This window comes from Pimephales promelas, chromosome 15 (genome assembly GCF_988280905.1).
Source record: "Pimephales promelas chromosome 15, fPimPro1.hap1.1, whole genome shotgun sequence".
NCBI lineage: Eukaryota > Metazoa > Chordata > Actinopteri > Cypriniformes > Leuciscidae > Pimephales > Pimephales promelas.
The window spans coordinates 20,747,548-20,768,792 of NC_142783.1; the positions used below are offsets into that span (position 1 = coordinate 20,747,548).

At 38.0% G+C, this 21,245-nt stretch overlaps 1 protein-coding gene across 6 annotated transcripts in view; it reads left to right on the forward strand.

Moving 5' to 3' along the window:
• Positions 1-21,245, forward strand: part of ltbp1 (latent transforming growth factor beta binding protein 1) — an 80,652-nt gene that overhangs the window by 40,033 nt on the left and 19,374 nt on the right. For 3 of the 6 annotated variants that reach the window (XM_089120333.1, XM_039669508.2, XM_039669488.2), the window contains exons 6-21: positions 2,442-2,645; positions 3,114-3,373; positions 4,393-4,495; positions 8,123-8,182; positions 10,926-11,048; positions 12,062-12,229; positions 13,197-13,412; positions 14,371-14,390; positions 15,738-15,840; positions 16,126-16,212; positions 16,604-16,729; positions 17,759-17,884; positions 19,294-19,413; positions 19,554-19,676; positions 20,003-20,125; positions 20,219-20,344. In XM_089120333.1, coding sequence (XP_088976459.1) covers positions 2,442-2,645; positions 3,114-3,373; positions 4,393-4,495; positions 8,123-8,182; positions 10,926-11,048; positions 12,062-12,229; positions 13,197-13,412; positions 14,371-14,390; positions 15,738-15,840; positions 16,126-16,212; positions 16,604-16,729; positions 17,759-17,884; positions 19,294-19,413; positions 19,554-19,676; positions 20,003-20,125; positions 20,219-20,344 — 2,088 coding nt within the window. The remainder of the gene's footprint in view (positions 1-2,441; positions 2,646-3,113; positions 3,374-4,392; positions 4,496-8,122; positions 8,183-10,925; positions 11,049-12,061; positions 12,230-13,196; positions 13,413-14,370; positions 14,391-15,737; positions 15,841-16,125; positions 16,213-16,603; positions 16,730-17,758; positions 17,885-19,293; positions 19,414-19,553; positions 19,677-20,002; positions 20,126-20,218; positions 20,345-21,245) is intronic. The other 3 variants (XM_039669499.2, XM_039669514.2, XM_039669506.2) reach the window with 2 other exon arrangements.

A 21,245-nucleotide genomic window follows, 5' to 3' on the forward strand; every position in this document is an offset into this window, starting at 1 on the left:
GTTGCAATCAGCTCACCGCCATATTAGTAGAGTGTATGTGTCACATACATTCCTCTTTTATCAAATGAACCATGTACCCTAAGAGCAGTCATTTATGTGTGTCAGAGAGTGAAAGTTAATGTGGTCTGGTTATTTTATCATTTAGGCCACATTTCATCAGTTTACTGTCATGCTGCTCTATTTCCTTCTGTCAAGGAGAGAGTAGTGCTCTTCACTAGATAGGATGGGAAGTGTGTGTGTTTATGTGTATGAGTGTGCGTATGTGTGTGTGATTCAATGTTGATACATGAGTGCGTCAAGATATTGCCTGGGGTTCAGTGTAGACGCTGGAATAGTCCTAGATTTCCCACTAGAGCAGAAAAAATGAAAGTGTGCACACGTGTTGTGTATAAATCATGGTTTGTCAGAGTGTATGTAAATATTTATATTAATATACCAATGTATCAGAGAAAATATATGTGTGTGGGTTTGTTTAGCTCTACTTTGAAGGGGAAATAAAGAGAGTTAAATATATTTTTTTTTTTAAAAACTCTCGTTGGGGACATTTGGGGATGTTCTCATTTGGAAAAATGAATGAAATAATGCTTAATAAATAACTCGCTGCTTTTTAAATATCTAATAAATACAAAAAAAGTGTGAAAATGTGTACAAAAATAATAGAAGACTATGCTATGTTTTCTTTTAGATTTTGTGTGTGTCTTAAAATATATTATCTGCAGTCACAATCAGTGTTGTGCAAGTTACTTTCAAACTGTAATACATTAGGTATTACTTGTTACTGTTATTTAAAAGTAATTCATTACCTTACAATATTACTGTCCCAGAATTGTAATGCGTTACATTACTCATGTATTACTTTTGAGTTACTTTCACCAAAATAACTACTGTAAGTAGAACTTAACTTTTGGGCTGTAACGATATGCAATATGAAACCGAAATCGCGATTTGCCACACGATACACCTCTTCCAACTCCAGCGTTATTCTCCTTACCGTCCATATCCAATGCTGCCTTATCTTTAAATTAGGCTATTAGTATTATTTGAAGTCAACTTTATAAAATATGTAGACCTACACCACAAAACTAGTTGAGGATAAATTATTTAAAATTGAAGTCCATCATTATGGACATGACATTTGCAGTCAAAACTTGAAATAAAAATTCTCAGAAAATACATGTATTGAAACGTATATAGGCTACTTCCTTAAAGGACTCCAGACATTAGACAAATATCAGTCTATGTTTTATTTTTAATATTAGGGAAAAGACACACATTCATGCGTGACAAAAAAATAGGAGGCAAAATATATTTTTTGTAATTCTGTTAATTACACTGCGCAAATCGGATCAGGAAGGGTTGGCTCTCCAGTCTCCATAGAATTTAAAATATTCATTTTATTTTAGTTTTCGTGTTCGCATTTATGAGGAAAAAACAATGTTACAGACGCGACCGCTCTGAATGGCACTAAAAGACTGCTTTAAAACTTTCACATAGTCTGTTGCCTTTAAGAAGTAAAAGCAGACAATACACTGTAATACAACTGTAATACAAGCCTCACTGAACATGTAACGAGTAAAATATTACTGAAAATTGATTAGAAATGCCTTACACTACTGCGTTACAGCAAAAAGTAATATGTTACTGTAATGTATTACTTTTGTAGTGCGTTACTCCCAACACTGGTCACAATGAACTGTGCGTCTGGCCACAAGAGATATATGTGGTTTGAGAGGAAATTACATCATATTGTGCCATGTGGGAATGGTGGTTAGGATAGCCGTGCTGTTTTTAATGAGCATTTAGCATGATTAGTTCATGATGGTTAATTACATTATGTGGCTTTTGGTTTAGGAGCGTTTTTAAAGAATATCTTGACAGGAGAATGAGGTTCACCTCATTTAAAGGTTTGAAATATTGTCCTATACCACAACACAAACGTATTGCCGTAAAATATCTAGCCCCAAAACGTTTATTTACCTCAGCCTTGGGATAATTAAATCCATTCATCATTTTGCTGGTATTATTGCTGAGCAAAATGTGACCTAAAAGCTCAAGTGAGATTTTAAGCACTGTGAAAAATGTCTAAAAGCGAGCAAGGCAGAGAGAATGTTAAAGATGTTTCAGGGCAGAATGGTCCATCACCATAATGGCACGTTTAGTGAAAATGTGTCACGCAGAACTCCCATTACATGCCACCACAAAAGTTCCTAAACCGATTTTCTGTGAAGCATTTAAGCACATACACACACACACACACACACAATGGCCCACACCAAGCAAACACTTCCTCAAACACTGGACAAAACTAAAGTTTTATGATAATTTTGTTGATTCATCTGTGTATAATTAAATGTGATGGGTCGCTAAACTAAACATTGAAAAATGTTACCCGATATGGCAGTGATTAACCACGCTTTGCTCTGTTTGTGTGTTTGTTTTAGTTGTTTGCCATTTGCCCTGCATGAATGGAGGAAAATGCAGTGCTCGGGATAAGTGCCAGTGCCCACCAAACTTTACTGGAAAATTCTGCCAAATGGCAAATCCAAACGGTCACCAGGGGCAACATACTCTCACAAATGGGCAGAAGACGAACGTCCACTCAACGCACACATTACCTCTCACCTACGGCACTGGACACAACCAGGGTAACACTTTAAATATTTATATCTCTCTGTCTTTTATTAATATGAAATACATGGCTCTGTTGTTATTAAAGGAATATTCAGGGTTTAGAATTACCATTTGCCCTTTGTTTTCTCTCTTAAAAAAAAACAATATGGGTTACAGTGAGGCACTTAATGGAAGTGAAAATATGCTTACTACATGTATCTCATTTCCATGAAAACACAACGTCATAAAACTCTAAAATTACAAACAGCTTTACATAATAATACACAAAGTGCTTTTATAAAGTTTTTAGTTTTACATTTCTGCTAATCTGCTACAGAAATTGTGCCCATTCGCTCTCACTTTTACGTAGCTCATATTGGTTTTATTTTCTGTGGTAATTAACATTACACCATAAATACTGTCTATTGAGCTTAACTTGGATTAAAACTGTACTGATATATGAATTTAAATTGAATACTCCTTAAAGCTTTACTTTTCTGTAGGTTTGGTGAATGTCCATGTAAAACATCCCCCCGAAGCCTCAGTCCAGATCCATCAGGTGTCTCCAGTGGACAGTAACGGGCAGGTGAAGAACACTCAGTCCAGCCACTCCTTCACTTATCACAGCAGCAGCCAGAGCATCCAACATGGACACACTCACAGCAGCGTCATTTACCCCAACCAGCAAACATACCTCCAATACCAGCCAGTGACATCCAAGAGCCAGCTGGGACGCTGCTTTCAAGAGACTGCCGGAATGCAAGTGAGAGACTATAAGTGTTTGAATAAATAACTCAGATATAACTCGTATATAAAGCTTTTATGTGACGAAGTTGATGAGATATTCAAGGGTTTGCATCTGTACTGCACCTCTACTTCCATAGAGCTTTTACATTATTTGTTTTTCACTTAAAAATGAAATATCTGTCATCAATTACTCATCTTAACTTTTTTGTAATTATTTCTTCATAAGGAGATCTTTTGAATAATGTCTCTGAGTTTTGATCCATTCAATGGAAGTCAATGTTCTTCATTAGGCTCCAGTATTATTATGGATTGCATTGACTTTCATTGTATGGACAAAAGCATTCTTTAAAATATCTTCTCTAGCTTTACCCTTCTCTTCATCTCAATCTCTCTCGCCACTGCTGTGAGTTGTACATCATCCACTATTACTCTGTCTCTCACTTTTAATGCCTTTTAAACAAACTCGATTTCAGCTATCATTGGATAATCAAGAAATAGAGCAATAGACAAAATGAATAGTGAGATGTTCTCCAGAACATTGTGACGCTCAAGGGAATATCCGTCTCTTCAGAAGAGAACAACTGCAAATGAAACAAAAGAATGATTCTCAAGAGTTATGACTCAGTACCTGCCGCCAGCTTGATAGAACATTTAGTTGTCCCACAGTTGTTAGTCTATCAAGTTATTATCATCAAGTTCACCTCAGAGTTGTTTGTTTACTCTCTCTCTAATCGTAAAGTGCCGTGGATGTTTTTGCAACCATTCAGACTTAATTTGCGACTTTGTCTTTTCATGTCAGCAGAGAGTGGGGTCTTATCAAGTTGTTTGAGTTGTGTATCATTGCAGTCTCTCAGGTTGTTGTTTGCTTCGTGCCTGGTTCCGCAGATTAGATTCAGTCAGGGGGGGAGATATCAGAGTGTTGATCAGCAAGAACTTGGATCAAGAGCTGTGTGAGCAGAATTATATATGTTTGTGGTGAATGGTCTAGATGAGTATCTCTCTTATTGTATTTGATTGTGTTTCATTTTGTTCTAGTGTGGGAAAGCTCTGCCCGGCCTGTCTAAACAAGATGCCTGTTGTGGGACTGTGGGCACATCATGGGGATTCCACAAATGCCAAAAATGCCCCAAGAAATCATGTAAGCTACTGTCTCACTCTCACAAACAAAAACTCCCGTTACGCTCTCACACTGACAATTATTTGCCTCGTTTTTACAAACAAAAGCACCCATCTCACCCTCACATGCAAAAAACGGTCTCACTCTTACACTGACAAACATCTTCCTCACTTTCAGAAACAAAAACACTTCTCACACCCTCAGAGAGGCAAACATCTGTCTTGCTTTCACAAACAAAAACATACTTGGTTACTAACGTAACCTTGGTTCCCTCTAGAAGAGGGAACGAGGACTGCGTAATATCTTATCCTAGGGGAAAACCTCTTTTCCACGAGATATTGAAGCCAACAAATATCCTTAATTTTGAATTAATGTTAAATGCGTTTTGGCACCATGCAGACATAGGTAAGGTGGCTCGCGTGCCTATTGGCTGTCCTGCGGCAACTGCAGCAGCCTGTCGAGCAGTGGTGGAATGTAACGAAGTACAAATACTTAGTTACTTTACTTAAGTATATTTTTCACGTATCTTTACTTTACTTAAGTAGAATAAATAGTGCATACTTTTTACTTTTACGTCGTTACATTTTGCAGAAATTATTATACTTTCTACTCCACTACATTTTTACAACTTCTGTTACATTTTCATTACATTTTCTGATCAATTTTTCCCCTGCCAAAACGTAATCTTTTGTTGCACGTTTGTCTCACCAGTGACGTTTGGTTGCCATAGATAAATGCGTCTCGCACGCAGTGTGTTTATCATGCAATTTATACGCGAAAATGTGTTTTTACGTGCATAGGAAACACACCGTGTGTAATATACGTTTGGTTAGGATTATGGCAAGCCAAGAGGTTCAGAATTACACCATAAATTAATCGTGTTTACTGCCAAACATGGTTATTAACATATAGTAAGGATAAGCATGGTTTATATTGCCTAATTGCAAGGTTGTTTCAGAAATGGTGACAACATTTTTTTTTTTTCCATCATTATTGAATATCGTTATAGGAGTATTAGGTTGAATGAGTTAGAATTAAATGTTTTATTAATCATTAGAAAATAGTCATTAAGAGAATCAATTGTTATGCAAGTACTTTTACTTTTAATATTTAAAGTACATTTAAAATCAGGTACTTTTTACTTTTAACTTAAGTATGGTTGTCATTGTGTTCTACTTTTACTAAAGTAAATATTTATCTGGTTATTTGTACTTTTACTTAAGTACTGAGATTCAGTACTTCCTCCACCACTGCTGTCGAGAGACGCCCTTGGTGACGTCAGATTCAGTGGGAGTGGCCTGGGCCTATAAATACAGCTTGATGGGCTGATATAATCTAGTTTGAAGCGAACCAGAGTGTGTTGCTGGCACAGCAAAGATACACAGTCCGTGTTCCCTCTTCTAGAGAGAACCGATGTTGCGTTAGTAGTAGTAACAGTGTAAAACGCTGTGCGTGCTGGGATCCAATACCAAAGTCCCAAGGGCAGGTGCCCAGGGCTCATATAGTTCATAATCACAAAGAGTCTGAGAAGAGAGGCTAGAAGTGTCATTCCTAATAAGTTAGCATCCTAAGTTATCATCTTCTTCACTGTCAGACAAAAATGCCTTCCGCACTGTCACACAATCGTTAGTCTCACTCTCTCTTTCAAACATCTGTTTTACCTTCACAGACACAAACATCTGTCTCACACTCACACAGAAACTCAAGCATATGTCTTACATTTTCACTTTTGAATGACCAAAATGACTAAAACAAACTATTAAATGTTCAGAGTGAGACACAGCGCTAAACATCAGTATGTCTGGGCCCCATTAGAGGTGAATCACACTTGCAGGATGATTGTGCAGAGGAGTATTCCACAGTAGTGCAGTCCAAAAAGAGCAGGAAAGCAATGATTCATCACCAGGCCCAGCCTTGATTTCTCACTAACTAAAAGAGACTATGATGGGTTCCTCTAAAATCTATTTGATGCCAAACCTCCAAGTGGCTGTGACTCAAAAGACACATGGTCCTAATATCAAGAATGAGAGAGAAGGGATGCATTCCACAGAGAAAAGGCAAGTGCGTAATGAATGGGCAAAAGAAAGAGAAAGCTGTAAAGTATCTGGTTACACACGCTGTGTTGAACTTACTGACATGCTGACTCACCTGGCACACACTCCAGCTTTAGTAATGCTTTCTCACATACACACACGTTTACTCGTTCAGTCATGATTCCTTCTTGCTTAGTCACTTCTATGAAGTTAGTCCCTACAGAAAAGTGTTAGCGTACCACCCCTTTTTTTCTCCCTCTCTCTTCCTCAATTTCTCTTCACGGTATGTCCGTAGATATTTCTGCCCATATATGGGCGTCCCTGCATTCTGTGCATTCCCAGACATATCGCTGATTTAAACCTTATGGACCTCACCAAAACAAACGTTCATGGGTGTATGAAATATTTAAGGATTGTTGTTTTAATCTTCAAAATGCCAATTAAAATGTTATTCCTTTTCTTTAAAAGTGTGGCCTGTTCATCGCACACTTCACATTTTAGTTACATAGATGTTTGCTCCATTTGGGAGGAAAAGCGATTCAATATTGCAGTGAATGGCGTGAAGTTGATGTGACATTACCGCTGTCTCTGAGGTCTGTGTGCAGCATCTGTTGGCGAGCACTTTCTAGGACTTCAGCTGGCTCTGAACGTAAATAGAAGTGCACGGCAGTAACGTTACACAAGTGTTGGGGTAATGAAGATATAGACTAGTCTGGAGTTCTAAAGCAGGCTCAAAATATGACCCTTGAAAATGTCGGTGGCATTCTGTTCTGTTCCAAATGAGTCATTCTATTTCACTCTCTCACTTTGTTCTATTTATGTAATTTATTACGGTCATTACCCATGAGACTGAGAGGGAAGTAAACCCTGTTCCTGTTACACGTTCCCAGTCGCATGGCCTGTCCCGAGACAAAACTTAAAACAGTCACTACAGAACTATGTACAGTGTTGTTGCTTGATTTTTTTTTAATCTGAAGGTGATGAGCTATAGAGTTATTAATGATCTATGTGTGAATGTGCTTTGTTTTAATGTGGAACATGTAAAACATGTAAGAACAAATGTAATCAGATCAGATCTATTAAGTTGCACACTTGCATTTTGTTTTCCATTATATCCTGTTAGTTTCCTGTGTGAAACCCTTGGCCATGTCCTGTACAAAAATTAGCCATGGTAATCAATCATAGGTACTATAGTTATTGTTACAGCAATAATTATACATTGGCAACTTGGAATTTACCATTCACTGCCTTAGAAAAAAGGTGATGTAAAGAGCCTTAAATTGCATTAAATTGGTCTAACACTACTACGATTTCTTTTTCAAATACTGTTATTTTGAACTTTCTATTCATCAAAGAATCCTGACAGAAATGATCAGTTTCTACTAAAATATTAACCAGCAAGAAATGTTTCTTCAACACCAAATCAGCATATTTAAAGGATTTCTGTGGTAGCTATTTTAATTACTGTATTCTCACTAGACCAAAGTTTCAATCCTGTCTTTCTTGCTGGAAGAGAATGTTTTCCTTTATAGCTGTAACTAAATGTGTTATCTCTTATTTTTATTTTTGTTGTAGTCCTCTTCTCACTCTCTCTTTCTCTCTCTTTTCTCTAAAGCGATTCCTTTAATTGAATGTCCTCAAGGCTATAAGAGGCTGAATGCCACCCGCTGTATCGGTAAGTGTTTCTGCTTGCACATACATGCATTCACTATGCTTTTATTGTATATTTTTGTTCCAGCAGTCAATATGATTACTGTAAGTTTGTGGTGCTCGCAAGCAACCTTTTGGGACAGGGCCCATGTGTTAGTATCACATACTGTATATAATTAATATCGACCCCACTGGCCTCTGCATGCCGCAACTGGTCACATACGCCATGTAATGTTCCTTTTATTAAATTGCCATTTTAAAACGGTGTCCGAGCTCGATCACAGAGAAGACTCTCTTTAATGGTTATGAGGACAGACGGGAGGAGAGACAGGTGGCATCTTTGATAGATCTTCGTAATCTATGTTGAAGTTGGAGCTGGAGATCCAACATATCAGGGCCAACAGCCAGAAAGATTTCAGGGGTTTTGCTCAGCTTATAGAATCGAAGTGAAGTAACACACGTCCTGCCATATATTGTGAATGAATGATTTTGCAAAGTAAACTTTTGTTTTGCATGTCAGTAATATTTCTTTATAAAGAATAATAAGAATGAGATAAAGCCAGATGTGGGATGGGGAGTGTATATCGCTGTTGTAAATAAAAATAACCTCAGGATTCCTTTTAATTAACTATAAAATTGCACTCTTAATTATGTTTTGAAAAATCTTAAAGTTTGGGGTGGGTTAGATATTTAATCTCCACACACCTACAGCCAAACACATCTGCTGTTAGCAGCCACCACCAGCTGCTTCAGTCTGCCAAACCCAGAGCTGAACCGCAGCTAAAAGTGAAGTTGGCTGTGTAATGGGGAAGTGCCCAGCGTGTGGCCTGGCTGCAGGCACTCTGGGTCAATAGAGATAAAACCTTGATTAAGATAAGTAATAAATGGATATTACTGTTAACAATAAGTTATGGTCTCTAATCAACTATAAAATAAGCCTAATGTCATTTTTATATGAGGTATTGCTCTCATTAAAATTGCTAAGCCATTTCTTGTTTATGGTCTGAAAAAGCAGAGCAGCTGGTCATGTGGTCTTTTCTACATTTCTCAAGAGTACTATTTTTGTAGCTGTAGTGCTGCTTTAATTTCTTCACAGCATTTGCATAGCATGAGTAGGTATGTAGAACGTTTTAATAAACAGACCTGATACTATGGACTCTATATCTTAATAAATATTTCATCATGTACTGTTCTCTGAGGCTAGTTTACGCTCAGAGTGCCGTTAAGTTTGTACTTAATCATTGTCCTGATAACACAGCCTGAGGGTCCCACTAAACCTTTGGCGCTTATTTGCGTCATGCCAAAGCTTTTATAGCATAAGTAGATGGGTCTCCTGTGGTTAGGGTGTTCTGCCTAATGACAGGAATCTCTTCCTGTCATTAGTCATAATCCTGTCCTCATTGGCAGGTTTATGCTTTCATAAACATTTCTGATGGAGAATAATACGCCTTGTCCACATACATTTTTAGTCACTGAACTTTTGTTAATTTTACTTTTAATCCCATTTTTTTTTTTTGCTCTAATTATTTTGTATATTGTTTTTCTTTTTACCTCATAAATGTATTTACATTGAACTTATTGTTTTATTTTTGCAACTAAGCTAAATTAGTTTAGCCATCTCTAATAAGCATCATTTACATAGAAAGAGGTATTTTGCATGGAAACAAATAAGTTATCTTCAGTACTTCAGCACTCATGGTGCAGTACTGTATCAGCACATTTTTTAAACGGATTTGAGGGTGGTTAGTGAATTAGACACAGGTAGCTGAAATAATATGTAACAAAGTGAAGCAGTCGTTTAGTGAGTTTGCCCATTTGGATTTCTTAAGGTATCCTTGTATATAGTGGAGACATTGTGATGTCATTGCTGTGATTGACAACTCCTCTGGGCCGGTTTGTGTTCTGGTGCAGATGTTGTGATGCTTGAGGGATTGAGCATATGCCCTCTCTGCATGAGAATCACTGTAATCATGAACACATTACCATTGCATTGGGACATTTGTTGGATCTGTGTCCCAACTTAAGTGCTGGGAATCTGGGAATGATGACTGCCCACACCCTTAACTTGCACTCAATGGCCTCTTGGAGAAATTTTAGTGTGGTAAGTGTGTGTGTGTAAAAATGCTGAATGCTTTCTGTAAGGGTTAGGTTTAGGTGTAGGGTTTGAGCTAAGAGATAGAATATAAAGTGTATACAGTATAATATCATATCTATGGAGAGTCCTCATAAAACACAAAAACCCTACGTGTGCGTGTACTTGTATGTTCCTTTTTCTATTTCTCAGTAAAACTGCACATTTTAGAGTGGCCTTTTATTGTGGCCAGCCTAAGGCACACCTGTGCAATAATCACATTGTCTAATCAGCATCTTGATATGCCACATCTTTGACTTTGAGGTTGAATGGATTATCTCGGCAAAGGAGAAGTGCTCACTAACACAGATTTAGACAGATTTATGAACAATATTTGAGAGAAATAGGCCTTTTGTGTACATAGAAAAAAGTCTTGGATCTTTGAGTTTAGCTCATGAAAAATGGTTGACAAAAGCAAAAGTGTTGCGTTTATAATTTTGTTCAGTGTATAATGTGTTTGCATCTCAAGTCTCTTTTCTTCTACTGTCAAAAGAAGATTGAAAAATCCCTTCCTGTTTTGACATGAAACATTCTTCAAAATATCATATTTTGTGATATTTTCATCTTTTGTGTTCCATATTTTCACTTTCATCAAGGAAGATGAAAATAATTTCCTAATGTTTGTTATCACCCTCAGATGTCGATGAATGCCAGATTCAAGGTGTTTGTCCCAATGGAAACTGCATCAATACCATGGGCAGCTTCAGGTGTATCTGCAACCCAGGATTTGTGCCTGACCCCTCCCTGACCACCTGCTTCCGTAAGCCTCTCCTCTCCTCTCCTCATCTCTGGCAAACTTGAATGGCTGATGTCTTTGGCATGTTCCTTCTGTTTCCATGCTTACCTGTTCAAAAACAAATGTACCTACTCTACCAGTGTAAATGGATTTAGTCCATCACTTCAGCTCAGACCAGTAAGATATGCTGATTAGTCTAGCTAGCAGCATGATTTAACATGGCTTCTAACACTAACTGTGACTGTCACAAGAGCGGAAGATTCTCTGCTGTTCAGGCGAGGTTGAAATGAGCTTGAATCCTTTGTGCGGTCGGTCAGTGGGGCACAAACACACACTCAAGCTTTCTCTGTGATTTAATGAGGTAACCTAAGTGTGCTGTCTGTGTTATTGTGATAAATATAGAGGCCGATCCTTCTCTTGGAAGGTAGCATTTGCCAAATTATACCTCTGGAACATGCTGTCATGTCCTTTTTTTCAGAGGAGATAAGAGAATTAATTAATTTACTCATGCACTTTCTTTCAGTAAACCATTGCCACTTTTCTGATGATGATTTTCTTATGTGGAGATGGAGAATGCTCTGCTATATTGAGTGTTTTTCACCCCATGATACTTGGTAGGGTTAAATAGACTTTAAATGAATGAAATTTTGATGTTTAATGTATGTAAGCAGATTCCTTATATCAAGAGCCTATGATGTACTAAGCCTTATAAATAACCTTACTTAAATGCTTCCTGCTTAATTGTCCTCTTTGCACTGTTAGTTTGTATTCTTGTCCTGTGTTCTTTTATATCTTGTGTCTGTAAAACTGTATCACTTTTCATTCACGATGATACACTGTCCCCTTCACTCTGTTTTAATGTGGTTATATTGGAGCAGTTGTTTTTTTTTGTTATGGCATTGTAGTTATGCATAGATGGAACACAAGGTGAAGGGAATCTCTTTTCTCTTCTCTATTTCTCTTTCTCTTCCATGTTTGTGTCATACACCGTGCACACTCCTCCCCTCACTTCCTCCTTCCATCTCCATGGTAACCAGCCGAAACACCTGCTCTTCGCGAGGAGAAGGGTGATTGCTTCCGATTTGTCAGTCCGGGGAAGCAGTGCTTGCACCCTGTGTCCAGTCAGCTGAGTAAACAGTTGTGCTGTTGTAGTGTGGGCAAGGCCTGGGGTCCTCATTGTGACCGCTGCCCCCTACCTGGGACAGGTAAGCTACCTGAGACACGCCCTCTATAAGCCCCACCCATTCTACTGGTATCGTTCCCTCTCTGTCCTCCAATTCATTGTGGTTTGCATGTGTGTTCCACAGCTCTTCTACGTAGACGCTTTTACACGCCATCACTCTCTTTTTGTTAGTTCTCTTGTAGATATTTCGATTTCATACATGCATCTTATATTATTTTTGTATTTGCCTTCCTGTGAGACCTGCATTCGAGCAGTCACTAAATTAAGGGACAGCATTTTGCTTTACAGTATTCGTTGGTAAGGAAAATGTTTACACCCAAGTTTTGGGCAACAAGAATGATTCAGTCTCCACATATCCAATGCATTATTTTTTTTTTAATGACAAGTTTTTTTATTTACTTTATATTTGTTTAGTGTTGCTTTGTCTCATTGTTCATTTAAATCAATTTTAATTGCTTGATATATAGATAGACAGATAGATAGATAGATAGATAGATAGATAGATAGATAGATAGATAGATAGATAGATAGATAGATAGATAGATAGATAGATAGATAGATAGATAGATAGATAGATAGATGGATGGATGGATGGATGGATGGATGGATGGATGGATGGATGGATGGATGGATGGATGGATGGATGGATGGATGGATGGATGGATGGATGGATGGATGGATGGATGGATGGATGGATGGATGGATGGATGGATAGATGGATGGACAGATGGATGGACAGATGGAAAGACAGATGATAAAAAGATGATAGATAGACAGATAGACGACAGATGGATGGATGGACGTGCGGACATATGGATAGATAGATTGATAATTCATGGATTGATGGAAGGATGGATGGATGCACGGATGGATGGATGGATGGATGGATGGATGGATGGATGAACAGGCAGATAGATAGATTGATAGGATGCACAAACTGATTGACAGAATCATCAGAATCATTTTTTTTTTCTTTCTTTCTCTCTTAGCTGCTTTTAAAGACATTTGTCCTGGAGGTATGGGATACCATGTCACCACACCGTACATTTACAAGCCCAAACCGCCTAATGGGCACAGCCAGACAGATGGTCAGGGGCAGAACAAGCCCATCATTACACACCAAGTGCCTATGGACCCTCCCGTGCCCTTTCCCACCTTACAGCAGCCCGTGGAAGCTTTCGGCATCACAGAGAGGCAGCTACCTGGTGAGTTTCACAAGTTATAGCCACACAGGACAAAAACTATGAATGACTTTAAGCTGTTCTATTTTTGAAGGGCTTGTCCAACTGTCTGAATTCTGTCTGTGAATATGCAGACATTGGGGTTTGTATGTTTTATTTGCCTCATGCAGAATATCACATACATGTGTTCAAGGAAATCTGCCATTGGGTTTGTGATATAAAGTTTATTTACTTGATGGCCTGCCTGGATGAGTTTTTATGAAGAAGAGACACATACACACAAAGAACTCTTTCACCTTTTTCCCTGTCCTTCTTTTCTTCTCCTTTAAATGTCATCACATGTACACTTGGCACCAGGCAATTGAATGAGACTTGGCATTTGTCTGGACTCTGGAGAAGACTGAGATCCAAAATGTAGCCAAGCCTCTGTTGTTCCTATAGAAAGTGAACACAGAACTGTTCTCTCTTTGGCATGAGGAAGAGAGTCATTAGCTTTGCTTCCACCTTGCAAAACCAATGTCAAAGCTGATGAAGGATTCCAGAAGATCAGTGCATCACATCATATTTTCTCCTTTCACTTCTCTCGCACAAAATGAACTGCATAGATTTTTATAGCCTCTCTGCAAAAGCAGCCCATAAAAGCATTGCACTGCTGAAATGTGCGGTGGAGGTGGGCCAGGTTAAGAGAGAAAGAATTTGTCCTTGGGCTTTAATAAGTTTTGTCCTGTTGCTGGGAGTTTGTGTTTCAAAGTCGCTCTGGTACTAAAGTTGGTCCACTGAAGTTTACCATCTTACACACTACATGACCAAAAATTGAATCTAATTTAATTTAATTTATTATTTTATTTATCTTAATTCAGAAGCATAGTTGCCAGCACTACTTTATTGATCAATTCACAAAAATGGTATGACTCTTTGTTTCACAGCTTTGTGTGACAGTTTATTTTTGTGTTTTTATATGACGTAATGGTCTGCTGCACAGTTCCCACAGTTCCCCGCCAGGTAGGTTGGGTTTTATAAAGCAGTATAAATCTGCTAAATATGCTGCACAGCTGATGCTGATGCTGTTGCTTTCACGCACACGTCAAAGCAGCACTACAAAATGGCAGCTAAAAACATTTTAGAAAGACATCCAAAGCATGACACCGTCATGTCATCACTATTGCATGACTGCTCTGTGCGCTCTGCATTCTGTGTGTATGTCATTATGTGTCCTTCGCTTTGTGTATGATTGATGTTACTGTGTTTTTAATATTCATATTTGTCCAGGCAATGTTAACATTTAGAACTAGTTTTTAAGATTTTGTAGTTTAAGTGGGTTTAGACATGCAGTGTTTGATTTGCATATAATAAATGTCTTCAATTTATAAAAGATAGATAAAAAAGATGTAAATTATTTCAAAAGGACTTAAAAAGTAAAAATCACTCTTGATTGGAGTAATTAGGGAAGATCTTTCAATGTGGTCAGGTCTTTAATAGCTCAGTTTAAAGCATGGTTTTCAGATGTGATAAGGAGGCTTATTTTAATGTTTCTGGTCTGTTTGTGGGGGAAAACAACATATTTTACCACCCAACAGCATATGATTTTAAAAATGAAAAGTACTTGGTTCCCAAGACTGCCCCACTCGAGGAACCCTTTGAAGAACCTCTATAGGCACCCTATCAAAAATGCAGTTCTCTGAGAAATGAACAAAATGAAAAACATAAGCTCCTTCAATAACTCCAAAGCTTGTCAATGATTCCACCAGTAACCCTGTTAGGTTTTGTTACACTTGAAATGTATACTAATATTTGAGGATCCTTCAAAGTTGGTCCTGGGCTGTTTTCTGAAGGGTTCTACCAGTGTGGCAATCTGAAGAACACCAGATTTTTTCCCAGAAAAAAAACACAATTTTTACAATTTAAGGGTCAGACAGTACTAATAACTAAATCGAGAGGGTTTGTGCGTGTGTGTGTGTAAGAGAGAGAGAGAGAGAGATAGAGAGAGAGAGAGAGAGAGAGAGAGAGAGAGAGAGAAGAGGGCATGGTTGTAGATCTGTGAGATTGCATATGGCTTTCTTCCACTTAACTGACTCTGTCCCAAATGCCACCCTAAGCACTTTGTCAACATAATTCTGCATAGAATGTGAGATAATAGTTTACATCAGTGTGGCCTTTTCTCAGGGGAGCACTCTTGAGAACCTTTATGAAATTAGAAAGAGTGTGCATCAAGTGTGCCATTTGGGACAGATTGACAGCTCTGCCCCATCCAGTCAGAGCAGAAGCAGCTTACCCTTTTGCTTAGTTGCCAATAAATTTGCTCTTTGTGGATCAGTCAATTACTGTGTGTCGTTTCTTATCTGTTTGAAGGAGTTTTTTACCCACATGAGTGTTGATAGGTCAATTATACCGCCTGGACAGGCCCAGCTGTCACCTGGGGTATCTACAATCAGGATGAAGCCTTCCCTCCCAGGTCTCAGTCCCACTTGTACTGCACAAGACCTCTTCACCTCTTTAAATGTTATAGTCAACCCACTGGTTTATGCAAAGTTTTCTGAAGTGCTGTTTAAATTGAGGTATAAGGGCCTCAACTAACAAATCCAGATGATGACAACGATGGGTTGATGTGATTAGCTATTTTGATTTGTTTGTTTTGTAACAAATCTTGTTCATGGAATGTGCTGTACTTTGATTGTGGAATGTCTTACATCTCTTTTCTTTCTCTTCTTATGTTGCTCCATTCCTTGTCACTCTCCAGAGGTGGTGGAGAAGGTGTCACCACCTGCTCCAGTAGAAATTCTGCCCTCCAGAGAAAGTCAGAACATCTCCCCAACCCAACTGGCAGGTGAGTCTCATCTATCCATGTACTATATATCTGGGATGCACAATTATACTAATACTGTAAGTGCATATATATATATATATATATATATATATATATATATTAATGTTATGGCCAATAAATGATAAATAGTCCATATTTAAAATATATACTATTTTGTATAAATAAATTAAAAATGATACAGTAAAACTAAAATCAATCATTTAAGTGCTAGAAACCTCTCTCTTTTGTTTCCCTATGGGCATTTTTCAAGATAGCAAAATCCAAAGTGAGCTTGTTCTTCCATCTCTCTCTCTCTCTCTCTCTCTCTCTCTCTCTCTCTCTCTCTCTCTCTCTCTCTCTCTCTCTCTCTCTCTCTCTCTCTCTCTCTCTCTCTCTCTCTCTCTCTTCATAGAGATTGACGAGTGTCAAGTGAGACCTGATATTTGTGGTGCAGGAATCTGTTATAACACTGCTGACAGCTACACATGCATCTGTGATGACGGCTATAGAACAGACAGTGAGGGCACCACATGTGTAGGTGAGAAGTCAAAGGTTAAACAATATAAACAATATTGATACTGTAGTTTATGCTTTATCTCTACCAAGACCTGGAATTTTGATTCAATACAGTGGTTATTTTGCTTATGTAATGCATCCATGAATCCATCATACATCTGTTTGATATTGTCAGTCAATGATTCAACTGTAAAGGTATTTTGAAAATGTTGTAAATGTTTTTGTTTACACAATGAACGTCAATGGGGTCCAAAACAAAATTGGGTCCCATTGGCAAAAAAAAAAAAAAAAAAAAGGAGAGGGAAAAAAATAAAATTTTCCCAATACTTTCTTTTTTTGTTCCACCTAATAATGAAGGTCATTCAGATTCGCAATGCCTTGAGAGTAAATTATAAATTATAATACTTTATTCACTTTATTTTGATGATCCCCTTCAGACATTCTGTTGATGCTGGACCTTCAGGCGACGCTCATTAACACTCGCTGCTTGCCACAGTAGTGTATTAGTATCCTGTCTACTAATACATTTTATTTTGATGGTCCCCCAACCGACATTCTACTAATTTTCCAAGTACATGTCAACTTATTCTCCTAACCCTAACCCCTTATTCTCCTTACCCTACCTCTAATAGTCTACTAATACTCTTAATTAAAGTTAGTTGGCATGTATTATACAGTAGGTGCAACATTACTTTTAGTCTACAGAATGTCCTACAGAATGTTTTTAGTCTACAAAGGGGGCCATCAAAATAAAGTCTAAACAATGAGAATGGAATTATAATGTTTTAACGAAAAAGGCGTATTGGTCACCATAATGTCACATCTAATAATCTAAAACGAATTAAATGAGCTTTAGGCAAAACCAGGAAAATATTTCGTGACTGCGCATTTTATGTTAATAGAAATGGAGTGATTATGTGGAAGAATGACTATTTATATATGATTTTACTCCTTTTCTCTTCATCAGACACCATTTTAGTCTATGCCTTAGTCCATAATTTTATAGCTTGTAAGACGGATCCATTGATTACTTGATGATTATTTTTGACAGATGTCGACGAGTGTGCGGAGAGCCCGAGTTCGTGTGCTAATGGTCACTGTCAGAACACTCCAGGCGGATTCCTGTGTGCGTGTTATTCTGGCTTCATGCCCCACGAGCAGGGCACCAGCTGCTCCGGTAATTACAATACTCTGTCCCATATAAACTCACCCATATACACTAACAAACTGAGTCAAAGTAGGGTTCACAATAGGCCCCATTGGACTGGTACATATACATTTACTTATAAATTATTTTTATTTTTTTTAATGTAATTTTTTAGAATTTTTTTATTATCTGTTATTTATTTTGTGGGCATGTTAGAAGTAAAAAAATGACCAGTTTGGAGCTCTGTGTCTTTCCTCATGAGCCATTTGCAGTTTTCTCCTCCACTTTCTTGGCTCTTATTTTGATCCAGACAGATCAGCACTCATATGAAGTCTGCTTTTGGTCTTAAACCGCAATGTGGTCGTCTAAATACAGGCACAGCTCTTTCTCAACTCCAAACACATCCTGTGTGTGTGTGTCATTAGCTGGTTTTCAGGGTTTGCAGACGAGGTAGAAACCCCCTCCCTGTGACACACTTTGAGGTTTGTGGAGGAAGAAGAGAGGTATTATCGTACCCTCAACCGAGTCACCCAAATACCTCAGCGCTGCCGCTGCAGATGAGGAAATGTTCACGGTACTTGGAAAACACATCTTCTCCTCACATTAGGAAATCCAGAGTACAAGACATCCGGAAGCTTTTGCCCAGAGTTACTCATTACATCCATTTGAACTGATATGGCCAGCACATTGGTTTCTCTGGTTAACCGGTTTAACTGTTCCAGTAATCTGTTCCAGTAAACTGGTTTAACTTTTCCTTTTAGGAATTTGTCCCACTTTTATTCCACAATCTAGAATTAGTGAAACTGCTACGGAATCGGGGCGTTGTTTGTTTGTTTGCTCCTAAGCTAGCCTACAGTATGAGACAGATTACTTTTCAGATTTTACTCTTTGATTATGTAAGATTGTACTTGTAATAGAATTACAATCCAGATTCAAACCTCTCCTATTTGAGCACCAAACATGCCCAGAACAAATATTTTTTGGTTACTGAAAATGCAGCTGTCTTATCTAATGTAAAGCTCTTTAAAAATCTCTTTTGGTTGTGACTAGGTGATGTGTTTTCACACTTTAACTGTTTTATTGTAACACATCCATTCAGTGTAGAAATGAAGTGACTTTGGCTCCCGTTGGAAGCAGTAATAAAGGTGAATGGATGAATTTGCAGAAGGAAGCGGGCATGGTGTAGTGCTTTCGCAGTTAAGATGGTTTTCTTCAAGTAACTTCATTAATAATGGTCTAACAGAGAGATGGAGAATAAAATTAGCTTTTAGTCGATTGTTTCCTGTTCTCCTAACAGTAGGACAGCAATAACACCCATTCATAAGAACAGACCCTCCTATCAAACCTTCACAGCCAGCATGTGCAGACCCTTTGCTGGATGGATATCATAAAATTGTGTGTTGTTTTGTGTCTGTTTTTTTCGTATTATTTCTATGTAGATATCGATGAATGTCAGGATGGGAAAGTGTGTCCATCTGGTCTCTGCTATAACACTCTGGGCTCTTTCATGTGTTCGCCATGTCCGGATGGGTATGAAGGGAGGAATGGCCAATGTGTTGGTAAGAAGCATTTTTTTTGTTTGCTTATATACAATGTGTTTAGCACAGCTACTTTTTGACAAATGAGAGGGCCTTTATAAATGTGACCCACAGAGGTGTCTTTCTTCAGATGTATTGTGTTCGTGACCTTCTCTGTGCAGATATAAATGAGTGTTTGGATGAAAGAGTGTGCGCTCATGGTCAGTGCTTGAATCTGGAGGGCTATTTCATCTGTGCATGTGATGAAGGGTTCTCGCTCACTCATGATGCCAAGGCCTGCACAGGTACTATCCGTTTACAGTTTAGCAAGATTTTGTTCGTCTGTTTGTGACTATCATCTCTTGTGAATTTCCCTAAGTTGTGATGTGTTTTGTTTGGTTTTGTCTAGTCTTGTTTTTTTGTATTTTATTTTTAGGTGTTTCAAATTGTAAGGTGGTGGTTTGTTTCTTTTAGTTTTTTGGTGTTTTGGTTTAGTTTATTGCTTTTGTTTTGTTTTTGTTTCATTGAGTTATTTTAATTTTGTCTTTTACTTGGTTATGGGTTTACATGGGTTTTATGTGTTACAAACAAAAACAGATAAAATGCAAATGAGCAACTTTTTGTCTCGCAGACATTGACGAATGCCAGGATGACAACGTGTGCACACAAGGTCACTGTCAGAACACAGAGGGGTCATTTATCTGCAACTGTGAGCCCGGCTTTACGTTGTCGTCCGCAGGAGACCAATGTGACGGTACGAAAGTGTGTGATATGTATTCATGTGTTTATGTCATGGGTGTCTGGAATTGATTGTATTTGTGATGGTGAGATATGCGGATGTTTACAGATGTGGATGAGTGTTTGGAGTTACCTCAGACCTGTGATGGTGTGGGGAAGTGTGTCAATATCTTGGGTTCTTACCAGTGCAATTGCCCGCAGGGATATAGACAAGTCAACGGCACCAGCTGCCACGGTGAGACAATCCATCAAACAAACTCACACACGCAGCACAGAGGCTGTGTTTGGAATAGGATATTAATATAGTACTCATATTGTTTTTGCAGAATATAGTGCTCTAACATTTAAAGGTTTTGGTAAAATGTTTTAAAAGTTTTTGGAAAGAATTCTCTCACATTCACCAGGTCTACATTAATTTGATACATAAAACAGTATTTTATTATTATCATTATTGTAAGTGCTGCTTAGTACTGTTGTGGGAATGGTGATGCATTGCTTAATTAATAGAAAGCTAAGATTATTCTAATAAAATTAGAAATTCTATTTCTATTAATCTCTTTGCTTTCACTTTTGATCAATATAATACATCCAAACTTCTGAGAGCATTTTGTGAATTTTCTGTGCTTACAGCACATGGGTGAGCTGCAACATTTGCCAAAATGTAAAGTATACAGCATTGTTCTGTTGAAAAAAAAAAAAAAACTCAGTTAGTTTTAGAGAGGTTTTGGGCATTTGTCTGCTGATCAGGCTGGGAGACCAGCTGGCTGCCAAGCTAAACACCACCTTGGCCAGGCTGGGAGATTAACCTTAAACCAGCTATGACTAGAAAACCAACTAAGGCTGGTGTGTGTGTGTGTGTCTGTGTGTTTTTTAAAGCAGGCAGCTCAATGCTTTGAATACTGTTACCCATTATGCAAAGCGCATGACCTGACCTCCTATTTCCAGTGCAATAGAAAGCAACATTATGCCTGGTTTCTAGCTCTTTTTTTAAACTGGTTAAGTAGACTGCCAAAAGTTGGAAATATTCACTATACATTAGCTTCAAAAATCTAATTAACGGTTTAATTTCCAGGAAGATAACTGAATACCACTCCCTTATTAAACATGGAACATACAGTAGATGACTACTGATGTTT